This window comes from Ambystoma mexicanum, chromosome 4p (genome assembly GCF_040938575.1).
Source record: "Ambystoma mexicanum isolate Mex_15411 chromosome 4p, UKY_AmexF1_1, whole genome shotgun sequence".
In the NCBI taxonomy this organism is placed as follows: domain Eukaryota; kingdom Metazoa; phylum Chordata; class Amphibia; order Caudata; family Ambystomatidae; genus Ambystoma; species Ambystoma mexicanum.
In genome coordinates this window covers 51,979,868-52,003,330 of record NC_090927.1, presented here as the reverse complement: position 1 = coordinate 52,003,330, position 23,463 = coordinate 51,979,868, and the positions used below count along the sequence as shown (strand labels likewise).

Below are 23,463 nucleotides of genomic sequence, written 5' to 3'. Positions count from 1 at the left end.
CAGGAATCCACTCAGGGAAGATCAGGGCTACACTCCCTGCGGAACGGTTGGGTCTGGGAATGGAGAGGATCATATAGCCCTCTTGGAGGAGAGTGTCAAAGCTCGTGGCAGAGCTGGCTGTGAACCATGTCTCAGTGAGACCTAGGACATCGGGGTCAAGTTCCTCCAGGAGGCAGCAGATGTCATAGGAGTGTTTGACAGCAGAGCGGGAGTTTAGAGTGGCAATATGGAGAAGGTTCCATCCTTGAAAGACTTCCGGGGAGGGGTACAAATCAGAGGTACGCCCTGCAGAGGTGTAGCATTAGCAGCCCGAGGGAGGGGGCAGAGGAGGAAAGAGGAGAGGGCAAGGTAGCCAATGAGGAGGCAGCAGGTCGAGGCGAGAAAGCCGTGGAGGGGGAGAGATGGGACAGCAGGAGAAGACAGGAAATGGATGAGACGCGGGAAGCGTCTATCGAAGAGGAGAAGGTTGGCTCGAGGGTCTTGGACCAAGACTGTACCATTCAAAAAAACATTAATGATGACCTTGGAGGAGTGGAAGGAGGACAGGAGGGCCTCCCACCGGGTGCCACCATTAATGGGAGAGGACGACAAGGGAGAGAGCACAGCAACCATATGTAGAGTCCATAGGTCTGGCGAGGGAACGACAAAAAGGATGTCAGTGAACGTTTGCCTGGAGGAGGCACTGGTATAGGTGTCAGCGATAGGGAGGCCTGGATTGGAGACCAGGATGTCCTTTTTAAACTTCTTCCTACCAGATTTAGTGAGGAGAGTAGAAGTCTCGGAGGAAGATGTTTTGACATGCATGAGAGACGCGGTGACCAAGTCCGCAAAGCCTTCGATGAAGGAGGTTTTGGGTTGGGTGGTCTGCCGATGAGGTGAAAAGGGACTGTGTCCTTTGGGGAGAGTGGAAAGTGGCAGATCAGGTTTTCAAAATAGCCAATGGGGGTAACGTCCAGTTGAGTGAATGGCCATGATGCATTGGGAATGATGCAGAGGCCTCCGCCGATCTTGTTTGGACGGTCTTGTTGTACAATTTTGTAGCCATTGGGGATGAGGACATCTAGGATGGAGGTGGATGTCATCCAGGACTCGGTAATGAAGATGGCGTCCAAGTCATGTGTGGCAATGAGGTTGGCGATGTCTGCTGCATGGTTGGTGGCTGAGCGGACATTGGTAAGCATCGGTTTACTTGTAGTTGTGGATGATGGAGTGCTGATGGGGTCTATGGTGACACAAGTGAGATTTCTGCAATGCAGTGTCCATGATGTTACTGGTGAGCAGAGTGGTTGTCCATGAGTGGTGATAGTATGGATGGGCTATTGGGAGAGAGGGTTGAAACACATCTTTTATGGAGCTTACCGGATGTTGGAGGAGCATGGGTTCTGTTCCTGGGTCCACCCGGTCCAAGCGTGTCCAAACAGGAATTGCCCCTTTCTTCGTCTACCCTTCACCTCAGATGCCCAGGGCGAGAGACGCCCGTGATCTAAGAACTAAGAAAGGAATGGGCAGGGTGAAACAGGTGGGTAGGGTTTAGGTCACATGACCTGTGGCCTCCTCAAAGCTTTCTGCCTGTAGATGGCCTGGAGTCCTTAAGTAGCTGCCTGGAAGGCGTGAAAACAGATGGTGGGAGGAGCAATTGAGTGGCAGGGCCTGGTCACATGACCAGCAGCCTCCTCAAAGCTGTCTTTCCATGTGATGTTGTGCTATGTGATTAGCTGGTGACCTTGCCTGCTTGAAATCATGTGAACTGCCACTTTCTTCATGTTCTTTGGATATTGTTGCCAGACCCACGTTCATGTGCTCATATGCCCAAAGATGGTAGCATTCAAGAAGGCCACCAGTGTTTTTGTTAAAGGTATAGCGGCTGCAAAAACCACCTTTCATTGCGCTGAGTAAGCCAAGTGACTAGGATCTGCGTGGATGCAGTTGCTCTGTTTGGCTCTGTTAAAGTTGCCAGACTTTTCATTCAGTATGGCAGAGCAAGCCGTGGCTATCAAAGTAACTTAGTTGACGAAAGCAGGGGTCCGACAGACTTGCTGACAGTGATGAGACTAAAATGTGACTTATTGCGTGGGCCACAATGTGGTGGGATTGTGCAGAGACAACCAAGCAATTCCCAGAATAACTTGTAGATTTGGTGCATTGATGAGTTGAAGGCGAATCGAACGTACTCCTGATGATCCTGAGTGCGTGTTTGCAAAGCAATGGTCACATGGGTGATGTCTCTTGATGTCTGTGGGGATTCCTCTATGGAATGGATTGGCGTGGTCAATGATTAAGTACATTGTTACTGCATGTTACGAGTGAACTACAAGATCCATGTAGTTGCCGGTTGCTCAGAATTCCATGAAAGTGGTAACTTTCACCAGAGCTGTAGTTCCTAGCAACTCAATGGGTCTATTGCCATGCGGGTATGCTGCGTTTGGCGAGGAAGCACACAGTGGGCAAGTTGCAGTTGAACAGTTCCCCATTCTCTCTGAGCTTTAGCATTTCCTGAACTCGAAACGAGATGATCCAGTACGGAGTGGCCTTTTGTTTTGTTTCCGCAATACATGTGTGGTAAGGCTGAGCAATAGCGCATGTGACACTGATGTCTGGTGCTTTAAAGGGAAGGATTTTATTGATAGACAACGTTGGGTAATGGTTGGATAAACCTTTAGGTTATAGGGTAAGAACTACAACTAGGTATTGTACTAATTTGTATTTATTATACTTAGGTTATAGCTCAATGCGCTTTATCATAATATGCAAACGGACAGATGCAAATAAATCCAATAGATAAAATACAAGTAAAAACAAATCTAATAAAATTCAATCATCATATGCAAACATCTTGTGTTCCAGTGTTATGCGGGTGACACACAATTCTCCTTCAGGCTACCCTCAGCCTACTACTCCTCCTCGCTCATATCTGACTGCAGCAATTCAGTCATGGTGTGCTGCGAACGACCTCTGCCTCGACGCCAGTAAGACTGAGATTGTTCGCATTGGGACTCCTGCTCCCGCTTTCCCACTCTCACTCTGGCCGACCTCCCTTGGCCCTGCGTCCGCACCCACCTGCGAGGCAAAAAACCTTGGGGTCATCTTCAACTCCACTCTCTCCTTCTCCGCTCACATTTCAGGCATCGCTAAAAAGTCCAACTACCAGCTGCACCTCCTCAGAGGTACTCTTCCTTTTCTCACCTTCCCCCAGCGGCTCACTGTCTCCAGAGCCCTGGTTCTCTCAAGGCTGGACTACTGCAACAGCCTCTTTCTCAAATTCCCTTCTTCTGCCCTGTACCCTCTGCAACTCATCCAGAACAAAACCGCAGGACTTATCCTTGGCCTCAAGCCCAGGGACCGCATCTCTCCGGCGCTGAAATCTCTTCACTGGCTCCCCGTGGCTGCAAGGATCAAGTTCAAGACCCTCTGCATCATCCACGATGCTTTCTGGGGCATGGGACCTACCTATCTGCAACAATCCCTACCTAAATACTGTTCCTCACAAGCCCTCTGCTCATCCACCTCCAACCTTCTGCGAGTGAGCCGCTTCTCCAAGCAGAGATTTGGAGGGAGATCCTTATCCTCTCCAAGAACCTCCCTCCAGAACAGCCTCCCTGCCACCCCCGTCTTCAGCCTAGTCCCCTTAAGTTCCGGAGACTCCGCAGGACCTTCCTCTTCTCCTCTTCCTTCTCTCTCCCTCTACCCTGCTAACCAATCCCTCTCCCTCGCTAACCAATCCCTCTCCCTCTACCCTGCTAACCAATCCCTCTCCCTCTACCTTTCTCACCATCCTTTTCCACACAGCCTGCTGACTGGTGCCTGGTGTACCTCATAGTCTCACAGGTCCCTGGAACCCTCGCCAGTCCTCTCGCACTTGCCTCCAGGCCTTGCACTTGCTTCATCGTTACTGCGCTTGAACAATGACCCATGAGAGTAGCATCTCTCAGAACTTACCCTAGCTTCTGACTGACTGGGCGCAGGGTCTCTCCCCCTGCCCCCGGCACTTAACCCCCCACCCTCTCCTGTATCGTCTATGCACTTACACGACCATGCCTTGATGATCGTCTATCTTTTTCCCTTGTCTCCCCTCCTTGCATGCTGGCGCCTCAATGCACTTGGAAAAACTGCAGAATCGTCGTCGGACCTATTAGCTGTTATCTTCACTCTTAATTGTATGAGATGCACTTACTCGGCCCGTGCATACTTGTATCATTCAGAAATTCAAGGGCTCTGGATAATTGTTGTTTTTTCCCCCTGTTCCTTCCCTCCTTGAGCGCTTTGAAACACTTGCTTTGTGTAATGGCTCTTTACAAATAAACATTACCATACCATACATTGCCATAAATGCCACATAGTGCATTCGTTACAATTCATGATGATTCATAATTATTGGAGGTTAAATAGGCGTAACCAGCCGCAACTTGCTAAGCCCATCCTATATTACACCATTAAAATAATTTTAAAAAATACTTGTAAATATAGAAAATACAGTATAAAATATAGCCTAAGGCCTAAAGAGCCTATCATCCTAGTTCGTCCAAGTTTAGACGTTGATATATATTTCCCTACCATTCCCAATTTAAGAAGTTAATTCCATATATTAAATAGTGCAATATGCATAGACTTATGACCGGAGTTTAAACAATACCGCCAAAAGACTCTGAGCCTCATCACGAGTTGGGTGGTATCCCAGCGGTATTACCGCCGGGATACTGCCCGCGCTAATAGCATTACCGCCACCCAGTCCGGCGCAAGGGATGGGCGTAATGGGTATTCCCCATTCCCCATTGGACTCAATGGGGCATTTTCAGCGCAATTAGCGCACACTAATAGCACCCAAAAAAATGCCTTTTTCCAGTGCATTTATCCCCTTCTTGGAGCTGGGGGTAAATGCTACCAGGCTCATTTTTGGGCAGACCCTTAAATGCGGCGTGATAGCGTTACTGCCGCATTTAAGGGCTACCACCCAACTCGTGATGAGGCCCTCTGTCCTAATATAGTATTAAGATGAGAGACAAAAGGCCCCAGCCACTTTTATATATAAGGCACTATATTCTTTACACTTCGTCAAGTCATGCCGGGAAGTCTCCGGTTTAGACCCAATGCCACAAGACCGACAGCTCCTCGCATCTTTAGGAACTCCCTGCTCAGGCGCAATCGAGGCCATCACTGGTAATGTGCCAATTCTTAACAAAAGCATAAATCTGCGCAATTCAGGGGATGCACAAAGATGGATCTACCAGTGGGGTTTTATAGTTATGATCAAGTAGAGCCACGGAGGTGCGATAGCTAGTGAGTTTAGCCAGGTGTACATAGTTGTCGCACCAGTCCCATTGTTCAAGTTTACCAACAGCTTTACTAATCAGTCTTTTTGTAAGCTATCCTCCCAAACCGGCTTCCAACACATGCTTACAAAGTCCCCACGTACAAGGGAGGGCAAAGATTACAATCTTGTAGTCGGCGGTTGTTGACCCAGTAGGTTTAACACTGGGAAAACGGGTGCCTTACGTGTAAGGCTTCTCCTTTTAATTACCATAGCAGCGATAGAAATAAGGCCTAACTCAAGGTGAATAATTTCTATTGGGATACTAGGACCCAGTCCCAACATTCTCCGCCAAAACTTTCCTTGAAGCACGTTAAGCCAAGAAAGGTCCTTCATACTGATAGCTTCAATACCAAACAACACAGAGGGGCAAAAGCGTTGCCTATATAAAAAGCAAAAATATGACATAGACCATTGTAAATCTGTCCAGCACCCCACTTTCTCTGCCTCTTGTCCCCACGGGAGGCCTCACTGTTGCTTCTCATGTCCGGTCCCTGGAACACCACCTCTATGCCTCACCACATGCTCATACGTCCTCCCTCCCCCACTCTACCTATCGGGTGAATGGCTTGCCTAATATTCTGCTTGCTCTTTCCTGAGCCCTCCCTGCTGTCTCATCTCCTGCTTCCTTCTAAAGTCACCCTCTATCTCAAGGGTCTGCAACCTTTGGCTCCCCAGATGTTTTGGACTATAAATCCCTTCGTCCCTAACCAGCACAGTCAACAGCCATATATGGGAATTGTAGTCTGAAACATCTAGAGAGCCAAAGGTTGCAGACCCCTGTTCTACCTCCCTAATTTGATCCTCCTGTCTGCTCGTGTTCTTTCCCACCTTCTGGCCCACCTCCAGCTCTTGGTCTTTCCTCCCACCCTCTGTCTTCGAATGTTCCTTCTTCTCAGTCGTTACCTTACTTTAAATCACCTCCTCCTCCTGATTCACAAACTCCTCCCCTTTCTCCAGTCTCCTCTCCCCTCCTTCACCTTGTCCACTCTCCAACCTATATCCCTTGGGCTTCCAGTACATTCTTGCACCACACCTCCAAACTCTCTCCGGACCCCGACTCGACTCTAACAGATTATATAAGGGCCTGACCCTGTCCCCAGGGACTGCCCTTGCTCAGCTACTTTCAGATATAGGTAATTGTTAACTTTGCTATTGGACTGGCTTGTGTTCTCCCGTGCATGTTGCTTTGCCAGTTGCAAGGCTTTGCCTCCATCTTCTTCTGGGTGGCAGCCATTTTGAATATCCATACTACAAGTGTGTGGGACAGGACGGTGCATTGTCTTGGAGCAATCAGCGACTTTCTTTCGCTCTCCCTGCTGGCGAGTAGAATTGAGTAAGTCAAAGGATCTCTGCGTGCTGAGGCTCACACTTATTACCTCCCTTTATTCTAAGGTTTGTCTGTCCGGGCCACTGCCAAAACCCTCCCAAGCTAGCATTTCTTCTCTACGCTGCACTCTTTTATTTTAGTTCAGACCTGATTTGGTGGGAGAGGGCACCTGCCAAAGGGAAGGTGGAATGTTTAGTAGACATCTTCTGGATGGGATATTCTGTTACAGGCACAGTGCTACAGGTTCATCTCCGAAGAGAAGGATCTGGCATGCTACCAGGAAGAGATGGGGTGCACCAGGGTCTCCTCTCCATGCTGCCCATGACCACTGCATCACTTAGGGCATGGTGGCACCAGACAGCCTCCATGGTCACTCCAGTAGCCAGGCAAGGAACTTAGTCCTGCTAGCTACTGAACCTGATTGGAGTGTTTTGTGATATCAGTGAGGTCCCTACTGTAATTTATTTTGCAGAAACATGCATTTGTTGAAAGGTGTGAATTGCGCTGGATGTGCAGGGCAGTCCTCTTCAGAGGAATTGGGGAAACAGGAGGAGCAAGAGTGAAAGAGGGGGTGAAGATGGGTGACTGGCTTCTTTCTCTGTAAAACAGAAGTCCGATTTTAGTTCCCAAAAATATAGAATTAACGTGTTAAGCTTAGACACTGCATTACATCAAGTGCTGTCATGCAGATAATTTGCCTGTGGGGAGTCCAATAATGGATGCATTAGACTCTGAAGATCGTGCCTTGTTGCAAGATCATTCTGCCTCCTCCACTCTGGATTCTGGTCTTCAGAAGATGATGGATGCTGTAGTGTTGGACATACTCTGTAGTCCATTTTGGGCCTATACTCCAGAAGGTTAGACAAAAGTGAGGAAGTCCACCCCCTTTGTAGGGTTTTAAGGTCTGGTGGAACATGATCACATTCCTTCACCATTTATTTCTATCTGCTCTATAATGGATGCGATGTATCAGTTTCGTGGATTTCAAGCTGACATAAAAGGCCATTGTGGTGTCTAAGCGAGAGCGAGTATCTCTGCCCTTGTTGCCTTAGCTTCGTATTTCGAGTAGAACACCCAATTTCTTAGGGGGCTGTGTTAAGGTGGGTGGTGGACCCAAAGACACTGATCAATGGGAGTGGATTGCATATGCGTTTAGCAACTGGCGCAGTAGAGTGTCAATTTCTCACGCTGAGTCAAAGGCTCGATTTGATCATCAATGCTTGTGTCATCCGTAGGCGCTGAATGATATGGATGGGGTATACTTTGTACTGTCCAGGTGCATCAGTATTCGGATGTCATCCACACAGACTTGATGGGATGGTTTGAATGACTGTGTGGGCCAAGAGGTCCCTCATGTAGGTGTTGAATATCAATGTGTATACGCTGGAGCCTTGTGGGACCCTGGCACCCACAGGTGTGGGATCAGTGGAGAAGTGGCCCAAACGTACTGGTATATTTTGATTGTGCAGGAATGACTATCCATTCCTGTGCTCTGAGATGCCCAGGTCGTGCGATAGACCACGGAGCTGAATGTTATGATGAACAGTATGGTAAGCTGCTAAGATGTCTGCATGCAGGAGTGTTAAGGAGGTCTCCACAAGTCCTTGGGAGGGGGCTTAAGAAGCCTATCCTGTAGTGTTAATCAGGGTTTTACTGAAGGATTTCCTGCCTCCCTCAGTGGTAGCTGGCAGAGCAGTCCACCTCCACTCTTTACAGCAGTGTGAAAGGTGGTCATAAAGTACACTTTACATAAATATCAACCCACCGTAAAGGAATGCACGTGGCAGAAAATGATTCGGTAAACTAGCAAATGCAATAACTAGTAAATGCTAGAATTCAGAAATTAGTATTAAAGCAGTAAGGTGCCTGCAGTAGACAAGTCAAGCTAAACCACCACACCATCTTCTAAGGAGGTACATTTGAGTCTTTTGGTAAAGTTTAGATTAGTCTGAATGTCAGTCCATAGAAAGTAATAGTACATATTCTGTAGGCAGCTCCACGAGTCGTTGCAGAGTCGCAGTTTTTGGACTCTGGGGATTGGGGAAAGATTTGTATTGGTCTCTTTGTAGAGAAGGTGGGAACCCCAGACAGATTTAGAGGCCTACAGATGTGGACTACAGTACTTCAGTGTGCTCCACAGACCAACGGGGAGAGCATGCAGAGGTCCGTTACAGTGTCAGGTTTACAGAGGTTGTGCTTTAAGTTCTCAGGGAACAGGGACTGTAGGCAGCCAGTCTGGCCTTGGAAAGACTGAACCAATGCTGGATACGAGGTTAGAGGATCCCACAGATATGACCCTCCAGACTGTGACCTTGGGAACATCAGTGAAAGGTCATAAAGCGGACTCTTCAAAGCTTTTGATCTGCTTAGGACTTTAGCCTTGGGCAGCACAAAGGAGAATGCCCTGGAGGAAGGATGTGAAGAAGTCGAGTCCTGGGACAGAGCAGCACTAAGCACCACAGCCACACGGTTGTCCAGTTCCAGGATAATAGCAAGGTTTCCACTTCTGGGTCATTTAATCCTACAGTGCAAGAGCTTCAGGGAAGCTGCAGGACAGCAGAGGAGGGCGATCCGACTTGCCTCGATGGATGGAGGGAAGAAGCTGCTAGACGTGTGGGATAGCGGCAGAGCTTTGCACCCGAACCTCAGTAAGGAATCCTCTGTGTTGCTCTCTGGTGTCCTCAACCCTCCATTCACAATGCATGCACCAGTTTGGCAGCGTCCTAATCGGGGAGCGCACTGGCTGGGATGTGGATTGGGGTGTCTGGTACAGCCTCCTCTTGTTTAAATTGGACCCCGTTCATTCAGGGAAGACGTTGAGAGCCATGACTCAGACAAGGTTGTTTGGAGGAGGCTTTGCTGGGCAAACATAGGCTCAGGCCATAACGAAAGCCAGTGGAAATTCCACTCAGAACACTTGGGTCAGAGGATTTCTCTACTTTAACCACGAGGGTGGTTGCTGTTGTAGTGTCTAGGTTGTTTGGAATTTCTTCCCTCATAGAAGGGATATTTCAGTACCTCCAGTTGGCCTGAGCATGGATTGGCCGTCAAAGCATAGTGGTTTGTATTGTAGATTTGCAGTTGCGCTGTGTCTAGTTGTTCAGTATTATTTGCCTCTAAAGGGATGTATTATATTGTGGCTTGTTTAGTCAAGTAAAACATTACAAATTTACAAGCTCTGCCAGCTAGCCCTAGGAAGAATGTGCATTTATGTGCACTCTTGCAAGAAAGGGAATCAAAAACGTTCCACTTTAACCCGTGGCTAATATTTTTTTCTAGGCATTCCAGAAAGCAGTTCTGAGTTGGTTGTGTTAATTAAGTCAGAGGAGGAGTCTTCACCCATTAGAAGTTATGATGCAGAAACAAAAGCGCTTCAGGAACCCGTCCTACGTAAGTAAAGGCTGCAATTTATTTAAACCTGTTCTCTAAATTTTAAGGGTGTTGAAGAAGGAAGCTGACACAAAGGTGGCATGGTGGTGGTTGAAGGGAAGGGTTCCCTATTGGGGAAAAGTGACGTCCTTCCACAATTCGTCACACCAGTTTAAGGTGGTTTCATTTAACATCAGAAGGCCATCACCTTTCGTGGAAGTGGGAATGATGTTTCTAGAGCATTCCTGTGCTTCATATGGGTCTCAACTGAGACTATAGGCTGTTGCGAGGCACCAGAAGCAGGGCTCGGACACAAGGGTGGCATGTTTTTGAATTGATCAAGAAAGGTTGGGAAAAAGGCCTCTCTAGCCCTAAATCTAAGAGGGGATTCCCTACCTCAAAAGAACGAATGAAAACAGTCAGAATGTCCAAAAGTAAAACGTCTGTCCCAGTCACGTCCCCAAAACCTACTTCTTACCCTCGCACTATAAACTAACAGAGTGGTGCAAGGATGATCTCACACTAAAGAAAATAGTGTTCATCAAGCCAACATACATGTTCTCAGCCAGTCGGGCTTCCAAAGGATTCAAAAACAATGCTCCAGAAATAATGATCCAATATTAGGGGGTTGCTCCTCTCCCCTAGACATCAAAGGGGACAAATGTCTTTCCAGTCTCTTCTCATAAAACACAAAGTGGTCTCCCAAACATTACTACAACACGTTTCTCAGTCTTAGGATTTTAAAGCCCGTTGGTTCCAGGTTTCGATTTAGGTGCGAAACCCAGACTCTCATTACTTGTGGGGTCTTGGTGTACTCTCCTGCCCAAGTCCCAGTTATTTCATATGTTCACTTTCTTTCTCTTGTAGGGCTCCAGCCCGTGTTATTTCTGATTATATTTGGGGTCCCAGACTCTTTTATCCTTAGTCTTTCTTTTGGGTGTGGGTCCCAGACTCGCAATGCAACTTCAGGCTTGTTTGGTTTACTCTCCTGCCAAGCGCAGCATTCCTTGTGTTCAAACCTTCATTCATATGGAGTCCCTGACTGCCTTATGTTCTCTACTTCAGAATTGCTGTCCACGTAAGCCTGGTTCACTCTCCTGCTAAGCTAATGTTTATTTTATCTTGCATTTATTTGTCATGCATTCATTTGCCATATATTATTTATTGATTGGGGTAACTACCCCCTGGTTTTGTGCATTTCTCTGTGTGTGGGACCAAAATGTACTGGGACCCTTCTTCTGTCCTGTCCATGCTTTTCCCGGCATCCCTGGACCTCCTGTTGCTTCCACCCAGGCCATGTACCTTCGTTTTTTGGTCTACTTCTTCTGGGCTGTAGGATTCCTTCTTGAGGCTCCGGTAGCCGTCGGGCTTGTTCTCTCTTTGGTTTTTCGCAGCGTTCTGCACCCTCCTTGTGGTCGGCTCTCACGTTGGTGTTGCTGTGGACACGGTAATACGCTCCAGCATTTATTCATTATGTGAGCTTCAGAGTAGCCGGATCCGAGGCTACGTTTGTTGGCTCTCCTTCCCCGGCAGACTGCGTCTTCTCCGTGTCAGAGCTACCTGGAGGGACCCTCCTCTGGCTCTCAGCTTTGCTACATTTAAACTCCTGCGTTGGGAAAGGGAGTTGTTCTGAATCAATCAGATTTCTTGAAGAGCTAGACTGCTCACTTCGGTTTACCAGAGAAATCATCCTTGCAGTCCTCTTCCTCATCGCAGTACATGGTTTCAGATATAATGAGTCAATACTGGTTTGCCCTTTACTCTGCATGAATGAATTAGTTGGATTGGTTCCACAATAAAACATATCAGTCGTATCATGGCAGCTGGGTCATACGGCGTCTCCTGAAGATTATTGTTGCATTACCCAGTCGCATAAGGGCCTTCCCTTCCCAGGTGATCCTCAGAGATTATTGTATGCTGTGAGCGCACTGGTCTCCCCCCTAGAGGAGAAGGGACGACATCTTGAGATTCATCACACTGCTCATTCGGGACCCCCCGCCTCCCTCGCAGCAGCAAAGTATGTCTGAGCTTCTGTATGTACTGGAGTTAAAAAACACAAATCTAAGTTGGATGCAAAAGAGCTCTGTACATAGGGGAGCCACCTCGTAGGTTACAGGTTTGGTGCTGGGGTAGCTCAAATGAGTAGGGGGATCAGGGGAGGGAGGAGCTGTGCAGTGGAAGAAGGGTTGAGTAGGGCGAGCAACAACTGCCTTGCTCCCCGAGACTGTCCTCTGCACACAGTATTTGTGAAACTGCAATATACAAAGTGCACTCACTATATGTAATCTCTCCCACATCACAAACAAGGTTATTTGTACTTATTTAGTTTGGGTGTTGATTGAGCACAGACTAACTTGGAGACACAGTGGAGGGCTGCACAACAAGGGGTTAATAGGAGGGGGCAGGTAAAGTGACTGTTGCATCCGGGCTTTCTTTGCTATGTGTGATTATATAAATTCTCCAGCATACACCTAATCTAATAGCCATGGTGCTAGATTGCTCTACCTTCCTGAAGAAGTCCCATAGAAACTGTTAAACCCAGTTGGGGAAGAAAATTTCTGACCTTCTTCCTAAAGATCAGATATCCACCAGAGAGCAAAGAGAAGACAGTTGGAAGATACATATGGGTGGCAGGAACCAACATAGAAAAGGTCCTTCATCCCTCTACCTTTCACAAGTGAACACATCTGGTTATTTTTGGAGGGATGGGCTGCTTGGCCAAGATGATCACCTGTTTTCTTGAGCCAATCTACATTACCGGTTTCCCTCTGTGTTGTACCACAGCAAAGTGAAGTATCAAAAACTCATCGTAGCCCCACCCCCTTCTCAAGCATTGCACGGAACGCAGTCTCTTCATTGCAAATGGCTGCCAGTTCAATGTTTTTTGTTTTCTTTAATGGGCCCTATGGCCATCCCCCTCTCTCTCGTCTTAAAAAACAGCTCCTCCATACCTCCGGTGTCCCTGACCCTAGGTTCATAGATAGTGAATATTGACCCCTATTGTCTAAGATCTATCTTATACCTAATATGAGGTCCTAAAGGCAGGATGCCTTTTCAACCTAATGTCCCTCAGGGGCTCTCAACTCTATCCACCTGTTGGTGTTCTAAAGGGGTGTATGGGATTGTGCCTTGCTTGTCTTTCATCTGTCATGCTCTCCCTCTCCTTATCTCACACTGCACTCCTTTTCCAACTCCACCCACCTCTACTCTCTTCCCTTATCTCTTCTGTCTTTCTGATGTCTCTCGATCCTTCTAGAGCTTGCCTCTACCCTTTGATGTTTCTCCTAGCCCCTCCACAGTACTACTACTGCAACTCCACCCAACCCCTACTCAGACACCCTTATATTATCCCACATAAACCTGTCTGCTATGCTTTCATGCACACTGACCCCGCAGTGTGCATTCGCTGTACCGCACTGTAAAGACTGGAGGGGGGTTATCTGTACTCCTGCTCTCTATATGGCAGAGTAGAAGCACAGAGCACCCCAGCCAAGGTTCTCTATTGTGGTAGCAATGAACGAGCAACGAAGGCTTAAGCTCTCAGGAGGTGATGCAGGCTGGTTCTTAAGTACAGTGTAGTCCCCAGGCCCCCCACAAAAGAATGTCCACACACTATGTTATGTTCTAACGCAGTTCTTTATATAAAACACTTTTACTTTGGCAATTCTAATGTGGCAAATATATACAATGTCTATGTGGTACCACACTTAGCTAATTACTCCTTTAAAATGCATCACCTGCTGGCAGTGATAGTGGCATACAAATCATACAGCAATGGGTAGTAACATAGATCAAAGGAAGGAAGAGAAGTTGGGTTAAACAATGGCAGAATACTGACCATCTCTACCTAGAGGCAGTTCTGAGCGAGGATCCCCCACCACCTGGGCAACCTGTAATAAAGATTATTGCCCAGTCCATTAATGTTTAAACAGTCTTGTTTCCTGGTTAAAATGTTCAGCTACCCCAATGTACCTAGGACAGATAGTTTTATGGTTTGTCAACGGATCCCCTGAGAGTGGACTCCCTTTAAAGTAGTAGCCACAGGGTGTCGAGATTCCTCGAAGAAAGATTAACACTTGCGTCGAGACTGCAGCTTTGACCTTCGCGGTGCTCTTCAGCGATCGATCGTGGAAGTCCTGTGAAGACGAGGTGTGTGGTGCACCTTGATGCAAAGTGTTTGGTGCCACAAAGATGACTCAGTGATGGATGTAGGCCCAGCACCGGGCATCGATATAGCTTTGGAGATCGGGACTCGACCATGGGCTGGACTTCGGATCTTCACTCCGTCAGCTCTCTGTTGGCTTCGGGTGGAGGGAAACCAACCGGCGGACTCTCCTCGGTCGTCTACGACCTCCTCTTTCTCCCATGGGACATAGCGGTGGACAGTGATGGCAAGGAGCCCTTCATTCAATGTTCTTAGGCAAGGTGGAGCATTGCGCCTCCGGTCGTCGAGCAGCACAGCATCGAGCTGTCCCCGCTTCTGCACAACACGACTCGACCGGCTTCCTGCGGTTACGGAAATCCTCTCAACCCTGGTCGACGGCAATGGACTTCAATGGCCTCGAAGCCCTGGTACTTTACTTCAAGAGTATCAGTGAACCCTTTCTCTGGTAAACAGCCTTTCGGGACTGGCTTCCAGGGTACCTCAATGAAGATCAGCTTCTGCACGATGCTCCCTTGTCGCTGGGTGAGTAGTCTCCTAGCCAGGTCCTCTCTCGGATCAGTCCTCGACGTACTCGTCAGCTTTTAGATTGGGTCGAAGGAAAGCAGCAGCAATTGTTCTTCTTCCAGATGGGCTTCAAGGATAAGCAGCTTCAAGTTTCAACTTCAGCTTCTGAACAAATTGGGAAGTGAGAGGTCCCCAGTTATATACGCATCTGTTCCTCATTCACTCTGCCTGAGCCAGGCTCAGTCAGCCAATCACACAGAAGGGCCTTCATGCAGGCAGGCATTCAATCAGGCTCACAGGCATTCAGGCTATTCACTTCCACCCAGAGACACATAACAAGGAATGTGGAATGGGGCAAGCACCCAGACTGAACAACAACAGGGTGTTCCCGTGTGTGATTGCTTCAAAAATTATTTCTAAATGTATTCAGCATTAAGGAATGCTATGTGACTTAATCACATTATGTGTCGTGTACATGGTAAGTGTGCTAGTATGTAATATATAGATCTGTGTGAAGTCAATAGACACAGTTTGAAACAAAGGAGAAAGAGAGAGAAAGACGAGATTTGCTCTACTGGCTTTATTAGTAAACAATGCAATGAAATGAGTATGTCAACATTTCAAGGTAAACAAAAAAATGAAGAAACAATATTGACAACCTCTAATGTAGAGGGATATATAAATACAAGATTGATAATAATCAACAGTATCCTACTTAGGAGCAGCAACAGAGAAATAACACAAAAAATCAAAACTTGAGACATACAATAAAGCATATTGGGCACTTGAATGTTAATTTGTAAATTTCTGTTTACATAAGTTAACATTCAAGTTCCAAGGCACAGTAGCACATATTTATGTACAAAGCGTTAGCCAACTTACTATCTAGCCCTGGCTAGCTCAAATATGTATAGATTAACAATTTCACATCAAATTACACCCAGCCTTTTAGCATACCACACTGCATTCATGTCAGTTTCAGGCACGGCTGTCTCATTCTTTGTTTCACACACACAGAAACCAGACACCCATAACATAGTATGCATATTGATCACACACTCTATTGACACAGGCCCCACCCCAATGGTGTACGCACAACATGCAGTCACTGGGAAGGCTCCAGCCAGTCTAGCCTGGACGTCACCCACAATACCATATATGGTTCTTCCACCCAACAGCCAGTCAGGGGAAGGGACAGAGTCAGGGCTTCCCAGATCTTTGGGAAAACATGGCAACAGGCAATACAAAGCAAGAGACCCCAGGGGCCATCTTGTCGCCTATCAGGAATCCCCTGATTCCTATGCCAGGGCCCGAGTATCCCAAAATGGAGGATACTCAGAGCACCTGTCAAATTCAGCTTGGAGCTGCCACCAGCCCATACCCTGCTCTGTGGGCAACACACAGGTGCCCACAAACATACACTTGGGGTACAGGGTTGTACCCCCACCCCTGAGTGCCATAAGGGTATCCTAAGGGTCTCTGTTCACCATGACCAAAAAGAGGAAGAGCTGCGCTGCCAGGAGTCCCAACTGGATAATACAGAACACACATGATAAGGGAGTACAGGACAAGGACATGGAGCCCCTGCCGCTGCAATGCATTCCCAGCATCACACTCACCTTCTCAAAAAATCACCTCCACACTCGCCTCCTTCTTCCTTCTCATGTGCTGTTATTCCACCTACTCTGAACTTACCCGAACAATCCATAACTGTTTCCTGCTGCCTTTTTCCTTTTCTCTGCAAAGCTGGAGGTTTCGGTCTCTGAACTTGGGGAGTCCCATCCCCTGAAGGGCCTTCGATGATGGGTAGTCCTGTAAGATTAGAAACAGAATGGCCAGAATGGGTACAGTCAACATTGCCTCAAACAGGGAGAACAGAAACAGGTGTCCCTTCCAACTCCTTCACACCTCCTCTGGGGCAGGACTGGCTCTGATGAAAACCATGGTAGGCCACCTGCCCCTGGCTGAGAGGAGTCCCTATTTCCCCTGACTGGGTCACGCCCATGACCCTATCACAGCACAAAGAACAGCCTTTGTACCACAATAAGCAGCCATTTTCAGTATGTGGTAGTGAATAAAATAACTGGTACACTGTAGTGCAATGTAAAGTAAACTCAAAAGAGAGAGAGAGAGAGAGAGAGAGAGAGAGAGAGAGAGAGAGAGAGAGAGAGAGGCCCTGTTTACGGAAACAGCTGTTCAATGCGTGTCCAGTCATTTGATCGAATACAAAGGATCGAATGACAAAAGGTTTGAGTCAAAAGGATCGAAAAACAATTTTTTCGAAGGTTTATTTTTTAATGTTTCGTTTAAATAAAATGTAATATAGTTAAAAAAAATGTTTTTTTTTTTAAAGAAAACTGGGTTGGGGGGAACCCCCCCCATTAAAAAAAATGCATTCAACCCTTTTTTTTCCGGTCCTTTTGACTCGAAAAAATGCCATTCGATCCTTTTGTATTTCGATCCTTTCACCTATAACCGTTCAATGCTGCCGAATAGTATGCGGTTCCACCATCCATACTGTGGCATTCATCCCCCATTTCAGGGGCTGGATACCGAGAGATCCAGAAAGTTCTCCCCGTTCCAGCTCCTGGAACGGGGGATGAAGGCCATTAGCACCCCGGGGTGCTAAAGAAAAGGGTTTTCTTCCTGCAACGGGATGCACGCAGCGTCCCATTGTAGGAAGGAAAATCCTTTTCCAAGATGGCTGCCATGGAAAGTGAAAGCAGGGCTCTGTATGGAGCCCCTCTTCCCTTTCCATGGCAGCCAGCGGAAGGCGAGGGGAAGGAGCGAAGGCGGCCTGCAAAAAGGTAAGGGGGTGGAGGGAGAAACAAAATAGTGACAGGGCAGGGGGAAGATGGTGACGGGAATGCTGGCAGCCATGCGGCCTGTAACGCAGGCTTGTACCGGTGGTTCAAGCCTGCGTTCCTAGCCATCTCATTTGCTGGCTTCCCCCACCCAGGTGCTAATGTGCAGTAGCACCTTTGAGCGTTCTAAGCGCAGAATGGGATTACCATAATAAATGATCTTGGATGCAAATAACCGGCCAGACTCAAAAGAATATGGCAAAATACTACTTTATTATCAGCTCAATAAAGTAGGGAAATCTGGCGAACAGATTGTAGCTCACACACTCTCATATACAATTAGATTGCACAAAGGCTTTATACCGGAATGTGGGTCAGCTATGACATCATCCTACGTGGCAAATAAAACCTATTGGACAGCGAGATTGGTTAAGGGAACTGTGAGAAACTAGAGGGTGTCTCACCCGCTAGTCCCTGGGGATCTCTCTCAGGTGGCCAGGGCACAGCCATCTCCTTTGGAACATACCCACGGGGTGGACCAGTGCAGGAGGATAACCTGGGTGGGGGGTGTACAGGGAGTGGGGGTGAGGCAGCCAATAGTGAGACGCAGTATTCCCCCCTTTTTTGTGCATCCAACCTCTCCTATTTGGTAGGTTCCAATGTCCCAGTCCCTCCCCACCCCTGTCTACACAAACACTAGGCCGAGGAAGCGGGCGCCTGAGACTTACTCTTATACATCGTACTGGACATGTCCCGCTGATCGGGTCAGGCACTTTACTTCCAGTGCATACACCTGATTCCAATTAGCTCTCCTCACACGGACAAAAGGCGGAACTTAGAGACACACTCTGAGCAAGGCGGAACACGAGTATGAGCAGAACTTCTGGGTCGAAGGCAAACCTACTGGAGCAGAGCGACGGACCAAGGGACGAGAGCAGCGGCCCGAAAACACCATGAGTTCTACAGGAGTTTGTGGCCTCCGCACGGCTGCGAAAGACACATGGAGAAGGCCAGATCCCAATATCGAAGACTGCATTGTGTTTCAAGGATGCCAGCGACCCTCCCGGGTGAATGACAGGAGGCGAGGCCAAGCCTGTGGTACTAACCTTGATTTGTGATTTGGAAATTGAATATGCAAGAGAGAACCACGCACAGCCGGTGAGTTGGCAAGTGACCTGAGAGACTAACATGTGCTAAGAAAGATTGAAGTTTGCAACAAAATATCACAAGTGAAGGCTGCACGTGTGTGGATAAGACGCGAGGAAAGGCAAACCTGCGAATGAACTTTAAAGCAAAAACAGCTGTGGTATCAGCGATACTGAGTAACGGAGTGGTCAGGGGAAAAGGAGTAGCCCACTCAAATGGGTCTGTGAAAGGTACATTGTTTGAGACGATAAAAGTAAATGAACTGTACAAACGAAAGTGAACAAAGTTAACCCCGAGAGAAGGGGAGATAAAAAGCTAAGCATTGAATACTGAGTCGAAGTGGTCCTGCAGTGGTCTATAAAAGAAGCCACGCACATTTGAAAATGTCTTCGACATCCGAAAAGCAGTCTGAGCCCGGCAGAGGGAGATACGAAGTGTAAAAAAGCTTGGGGAAGGGAGCCCCGGCAAGTGTTGTTCAACTGTGAAAGGTCTTCAGCCCGACAAAGAGGGACCAACGTTGAACTATGCAAAGTCTGAGCCTGGCAGAGGGGGACCGGTGTGAACTTTTTGTTTCGTTATTTGGGCAAGACTGGAACAGGAGCCTATAACGTGGAAGGCCAGGAGGGCCTCGATACATGTTCCGAACTGTTTCAGTGTGAAAGCCCGAGCGTGTCATCCTGCCTACAGAGACTGCCTTATTCCATGCTGTCTAAACATGGGGAGGAGAGCTGATTCAGCCACATTTATTATTTGTCGAACACTGACTTTCCTTTTATATACATGCTTCCTTTACGTACTTTTTTGTACAAGAGATAGAGCGGGCATTAGGTTTTGTTAGTATAGGCCATTTTGATTTGACAGACAGGACTAAGACTGTTTTCTTTATTATTTGATGGCCGAGACGACTCCCATCTCTTAGTTATAGGGCAAAGTAGGAGTGTTTCCAAACCCCATAGAGTTAATAAAGGATTTACAAATGGTATCTTTTGTGTCAGAGTCATACTTGTGATACCATGACTCCCCTACAGAACATATATACCTATAGCATATTTAGGTGTTAGTAACATTATTGGCTGCCCCATATCTGGTAGGCACGCCTTGAACTTCCCTCTAACTACGTATAATACAGATAATAGCAGAATAACAGCAGCGGATTGGCCCTTGCAACAATGTATGGCACCATTACATAGGCCCTCATGATTGGTTGGGATTCTCTCCCAACCTTGGACATTCGACTCGATAGCAGCGTGTAAGCAAAATGAAACCCAGGTGCGAGGAACGTCGTCAGACAACTGCCCACTTGGCCAATTAGCCTACCATCTCTCATCAGTTAGACCCTCAGCCAAGGCTTCTTCCTTGTAGTTGACCTCGCTAGATGTTCTCTTGTCTGGAACATTAAAGGGAATTATGGTGCATTGCTATCTTCGTCTGGGGCTTAATGAATAGGCCTTGTTTTCTGGTCTTGCACCACACGTGTGAGGAGGCCAAGAATTTGTCCATTTTGCCTTTCTATTTAGTGCTATTTGATTCCATTATGCTGGGTTGTATTACTCCCTTTGGCCTCTGGAGACTTGGTTGCACCCTCTTGCATGTGCTTTCTGCATCTTTAATAGTATAACACTTGGCATTCACAAATGTTCATTCCTTTACTTTATCCAAGAGAAATATGTCCTACGTATATTGCTTATCCTCTTTCACTCCCTTTGTACCTTGCAGTTGCTTCTTGCTGTGGCATTCTTGATCTCTGGCCAAACAGCTTTCCTTTGTTCATGCAAAAATTCATGTTTCATGTTCCAGCACTTGTCAGCTCTGCAGCCTTGGTCTCTCTCTCATTCGAGCTTTTCACTTACTATTATTCAGAGCCGACGTCCATCTTTTCCACATGGTCGCTTCACCCGTGTTATATTTTCTACTGCAGCAAGCTTCTATGCTGCTCATCTTCCTTGCGTTTCTGATTAACTACATTTGCTACATATCTTCCTACTTATCTTCTTCGTGTATATGGTTTCTTCATATTCGTATATGTTTACTTTGCTTCTTCAGTTATATCTTCATTCTTTAAGTATTCTTATATCATTGCAGTGTGCCATTGTGTCTTCTCTTGATGACATCACTTTGCACCAGTCTGATTTCACTTCTAGTTCTTCTAGCTCCATTGATGTCTGCAGACTTCATTCTACCACTTCAGTACTAGGATACATTCGATAGGCTTGTCAGTGCGTAATGTCTCTCATATCTTCGATGTGGTATTGGGATGATACTGGGGTCAGGCACAGTGTCTTCTTGTTCTTTCAATATCAAGGAGGTGATGGGGTGGGGTATAATGACATATACAGCTGCTTCTCTACAATAAAATAACTCCATTCATGCAGAAATCGTACCTTCAGACACCTTCATTGAACACAGCTGATGGACAGCCAATGACTGCATTTGAATAGGCATGTACCGCTAATGCAGCCAAAGCTGCCTCCTCCAGGCTCCGCTGAGATAAATCATCATTACAGAGCCAGGGGATCCCAGACAAAAAATACCCATAGAAAGACCAAACCTTTTGCATGCCATACTATGGATGTTGTTTTGCTAGAGGCAGATGTAGGACTACCTAGCACCGGTGTCATGTGGATAGATGCACGGGGGGTAAATGTACCTCATCTGCCAGGCAGAGACCTTCCTACACAGGGCATCTGGAGACTGGTCCTAAAGCCCACCAGGTTTAAATGACAGGGTAGATGGGAAAATCTGCTCTTCGGGCCTTTTCCCTACATAGGAGCCTATTTTGTGTTTCCTCTCCATCCAGGCCTTTCTAAAGTCCATGCCAGATTGAAGGTACCACTGCCCAAGGGAGGGTAATTGCATCATAATGAGGGTTCCAGGGTAAGCAGTGTTTCTGTGGAAAGCAGAAATGTGCGGGGGAGTTTTGAGCTGTGCACTCTTCATGATGTTGTTGCTTTAACTTATACTGTGAATAACCATTTGAATCTTTTCGCCCAACAGTTGACAAATCCATGGATGGAAACATAAAGATGAGACGGTGTAGAGATGCTGTGAAAAAGTGGGATTTCCGCGAGGGACCAGGGAAGTCCAGAGCAAATGGTTTTCTGTATGGGGAAGATGACAGAGATGTCCAAAGACCCAACGGGTTGATGAGGCAGATGTCTACGCCTTGCCAAATGGACGGTGATGCAGAATTGTCTGCAGCATGCCACAACAGGGCTGAACTGTGCATCTCCACTAAATATGGTGGCAGCCGCAATGGGATTGAAAATCACTTCAGGCACCAGAGAGCGAACAAGGTTATCAAACTACACCCAGGATCCCCACATGAAGAGAGGGCCTGGCTTTCAAAACATTCCTCAGTGAATCTGAGAAACCAAACTGTTGAGAATGTTCCCAGAGCAAATTCTCCATTTGGGTTGCGGCAACATATGCAGAAAGAGGGGGTAACCTATCCATGTGAAAACGACAGTAGTAGCCCGACTCCTGTTCTGCATGAGATATTCTACACTGGTGTAGCTCCATCTAAACGTACTGAGCATTGCAACAGCAGCCTTGATCGCACCAGTGTTCTTGGGCTAAACCAGCAGCTGTACAGACGGGAATGTGCGGATTCTGGGAACAACACTACTAGCCCATCATCTTCCTTTCGACTGCACCAGCAAAACCTTCCAGATGATGCATCATATAATGGTACTTCAAATGACAATGACAGACCTAATAATGACTTATATTTTGGGCAACATCACTTTATTGACAAAAGAGGAATCCCGTATACATGCAATGAACGTGCACAGGGAAGCCTTAACCGCAGCGAATCACTTTGGTTTGCAATGAATCGTAGAAAACAAAATGGTGGAAGACTGTTTAAGTGCACTGAATGTGAAAAGTGTTTTTCACAAAAGGCCCAGTTTATGAACCATCGGAGAAAGCATCGAGGAGGCCAAATGCATCAATGCACTGAATGTGGGAAAAGCTTCCCTCACAGCGTGGCACTTGCCATACACTGGAGGATCCACACAGGCGAGCGCCCTTATAAATGCACCATGTGTGGGAAGAGCTTCAGTCAGCGCTCACATGTCGTGCGGCACCACAAGATCCACACGGGAGAGAGACCATACAGGTGCACTGAATGTGGGAAGGGCTTCAGTCAGAGATCCGACTTGGTCATCCATCACAGGATCCACACGGGTGAGCAGCCGTATGCCTGCAGCGTATGTGGGCGCAGATTCAGCGTGCGCTCCAACCTCATCAAGCATCAGAGAGCTCACGGTCAGGAACAAGTGTTCACTGTCTGCATTTGAATGTCCCCATGCAGCAGAGTCTTTGGGGACCCATGCCTATGTCCCCTTGCCAAGTAGATCTACCTCCAGTGCCTTCCGTCTGATTTGCAACCAGCTGCGGAGTTTGCATAAGTGAAAGCAGTTGCCTGTACCTCAATGACTGTGGCTGAGCAATAACTAAAAACTGGACTTCCTCTAAATACTATTGTGTATAGTGTGCTCTGTAGGTCTTTCCTAAGTTCAAGATACTGACTACAGCTGTAAACACATCTCTCTAAATTGATTATTTTAAACAAAACCTTTGGTCCTTGACATTTTTCAATATATAATGTACATTTTGGTGTCTGCACAGAATGCGCATCAAACATTACCAATGAGAAAGGGAAGGGAGAGGGGAACATAAGTACAGCCTGGGCACAAATGCGTTACGGAGCTACATCATTCCGTACTGAGGCACAGAGCAGCAGGAGTGCAGATGTTCAGTGCTGGCACCGAGGGGAGCAGATTTACAATATGTCTACTCTGAAATGGCTGCTACCTGGGGGTACCTGCTGTGCAGGGGG

The 23,463-nt window shown here is 47.2% G+C and overlaps 1 protein-coding gene across 2 annotated transcripts in view; it reads left to right on the top strand.

Annotated features, from left to right (window-relative positions):
- The window catches only part of LOC138452978 (zinc finger protein 300-like), a 154,167-nt gene extending 130,969 nt beyond the window's left edge, over window positions 1–23,198 (top strand). For both annotated transcript variants that reach the window (XM_069605351.1, XM_069605352.1), the window contains 2 exons: window positions 9,915–10,025; window positions 21,618–23,198. In XM_069605351.1, the coding sequence (XP_069461452.1) occupies window positions 9,915–10,025; window positions 21,618–22,921 (1,415 nt within the window). In that variant the 3' untranslated portion in view covers window positions 22,922–23,198. The remainder of the gene's footprint in view (window positions 1–9,914; window positions 10,026–21,617) is intronic.
- The last annotated feature ends 265 nt before the right edge of the window (window positions 23,199–23,463 follow it).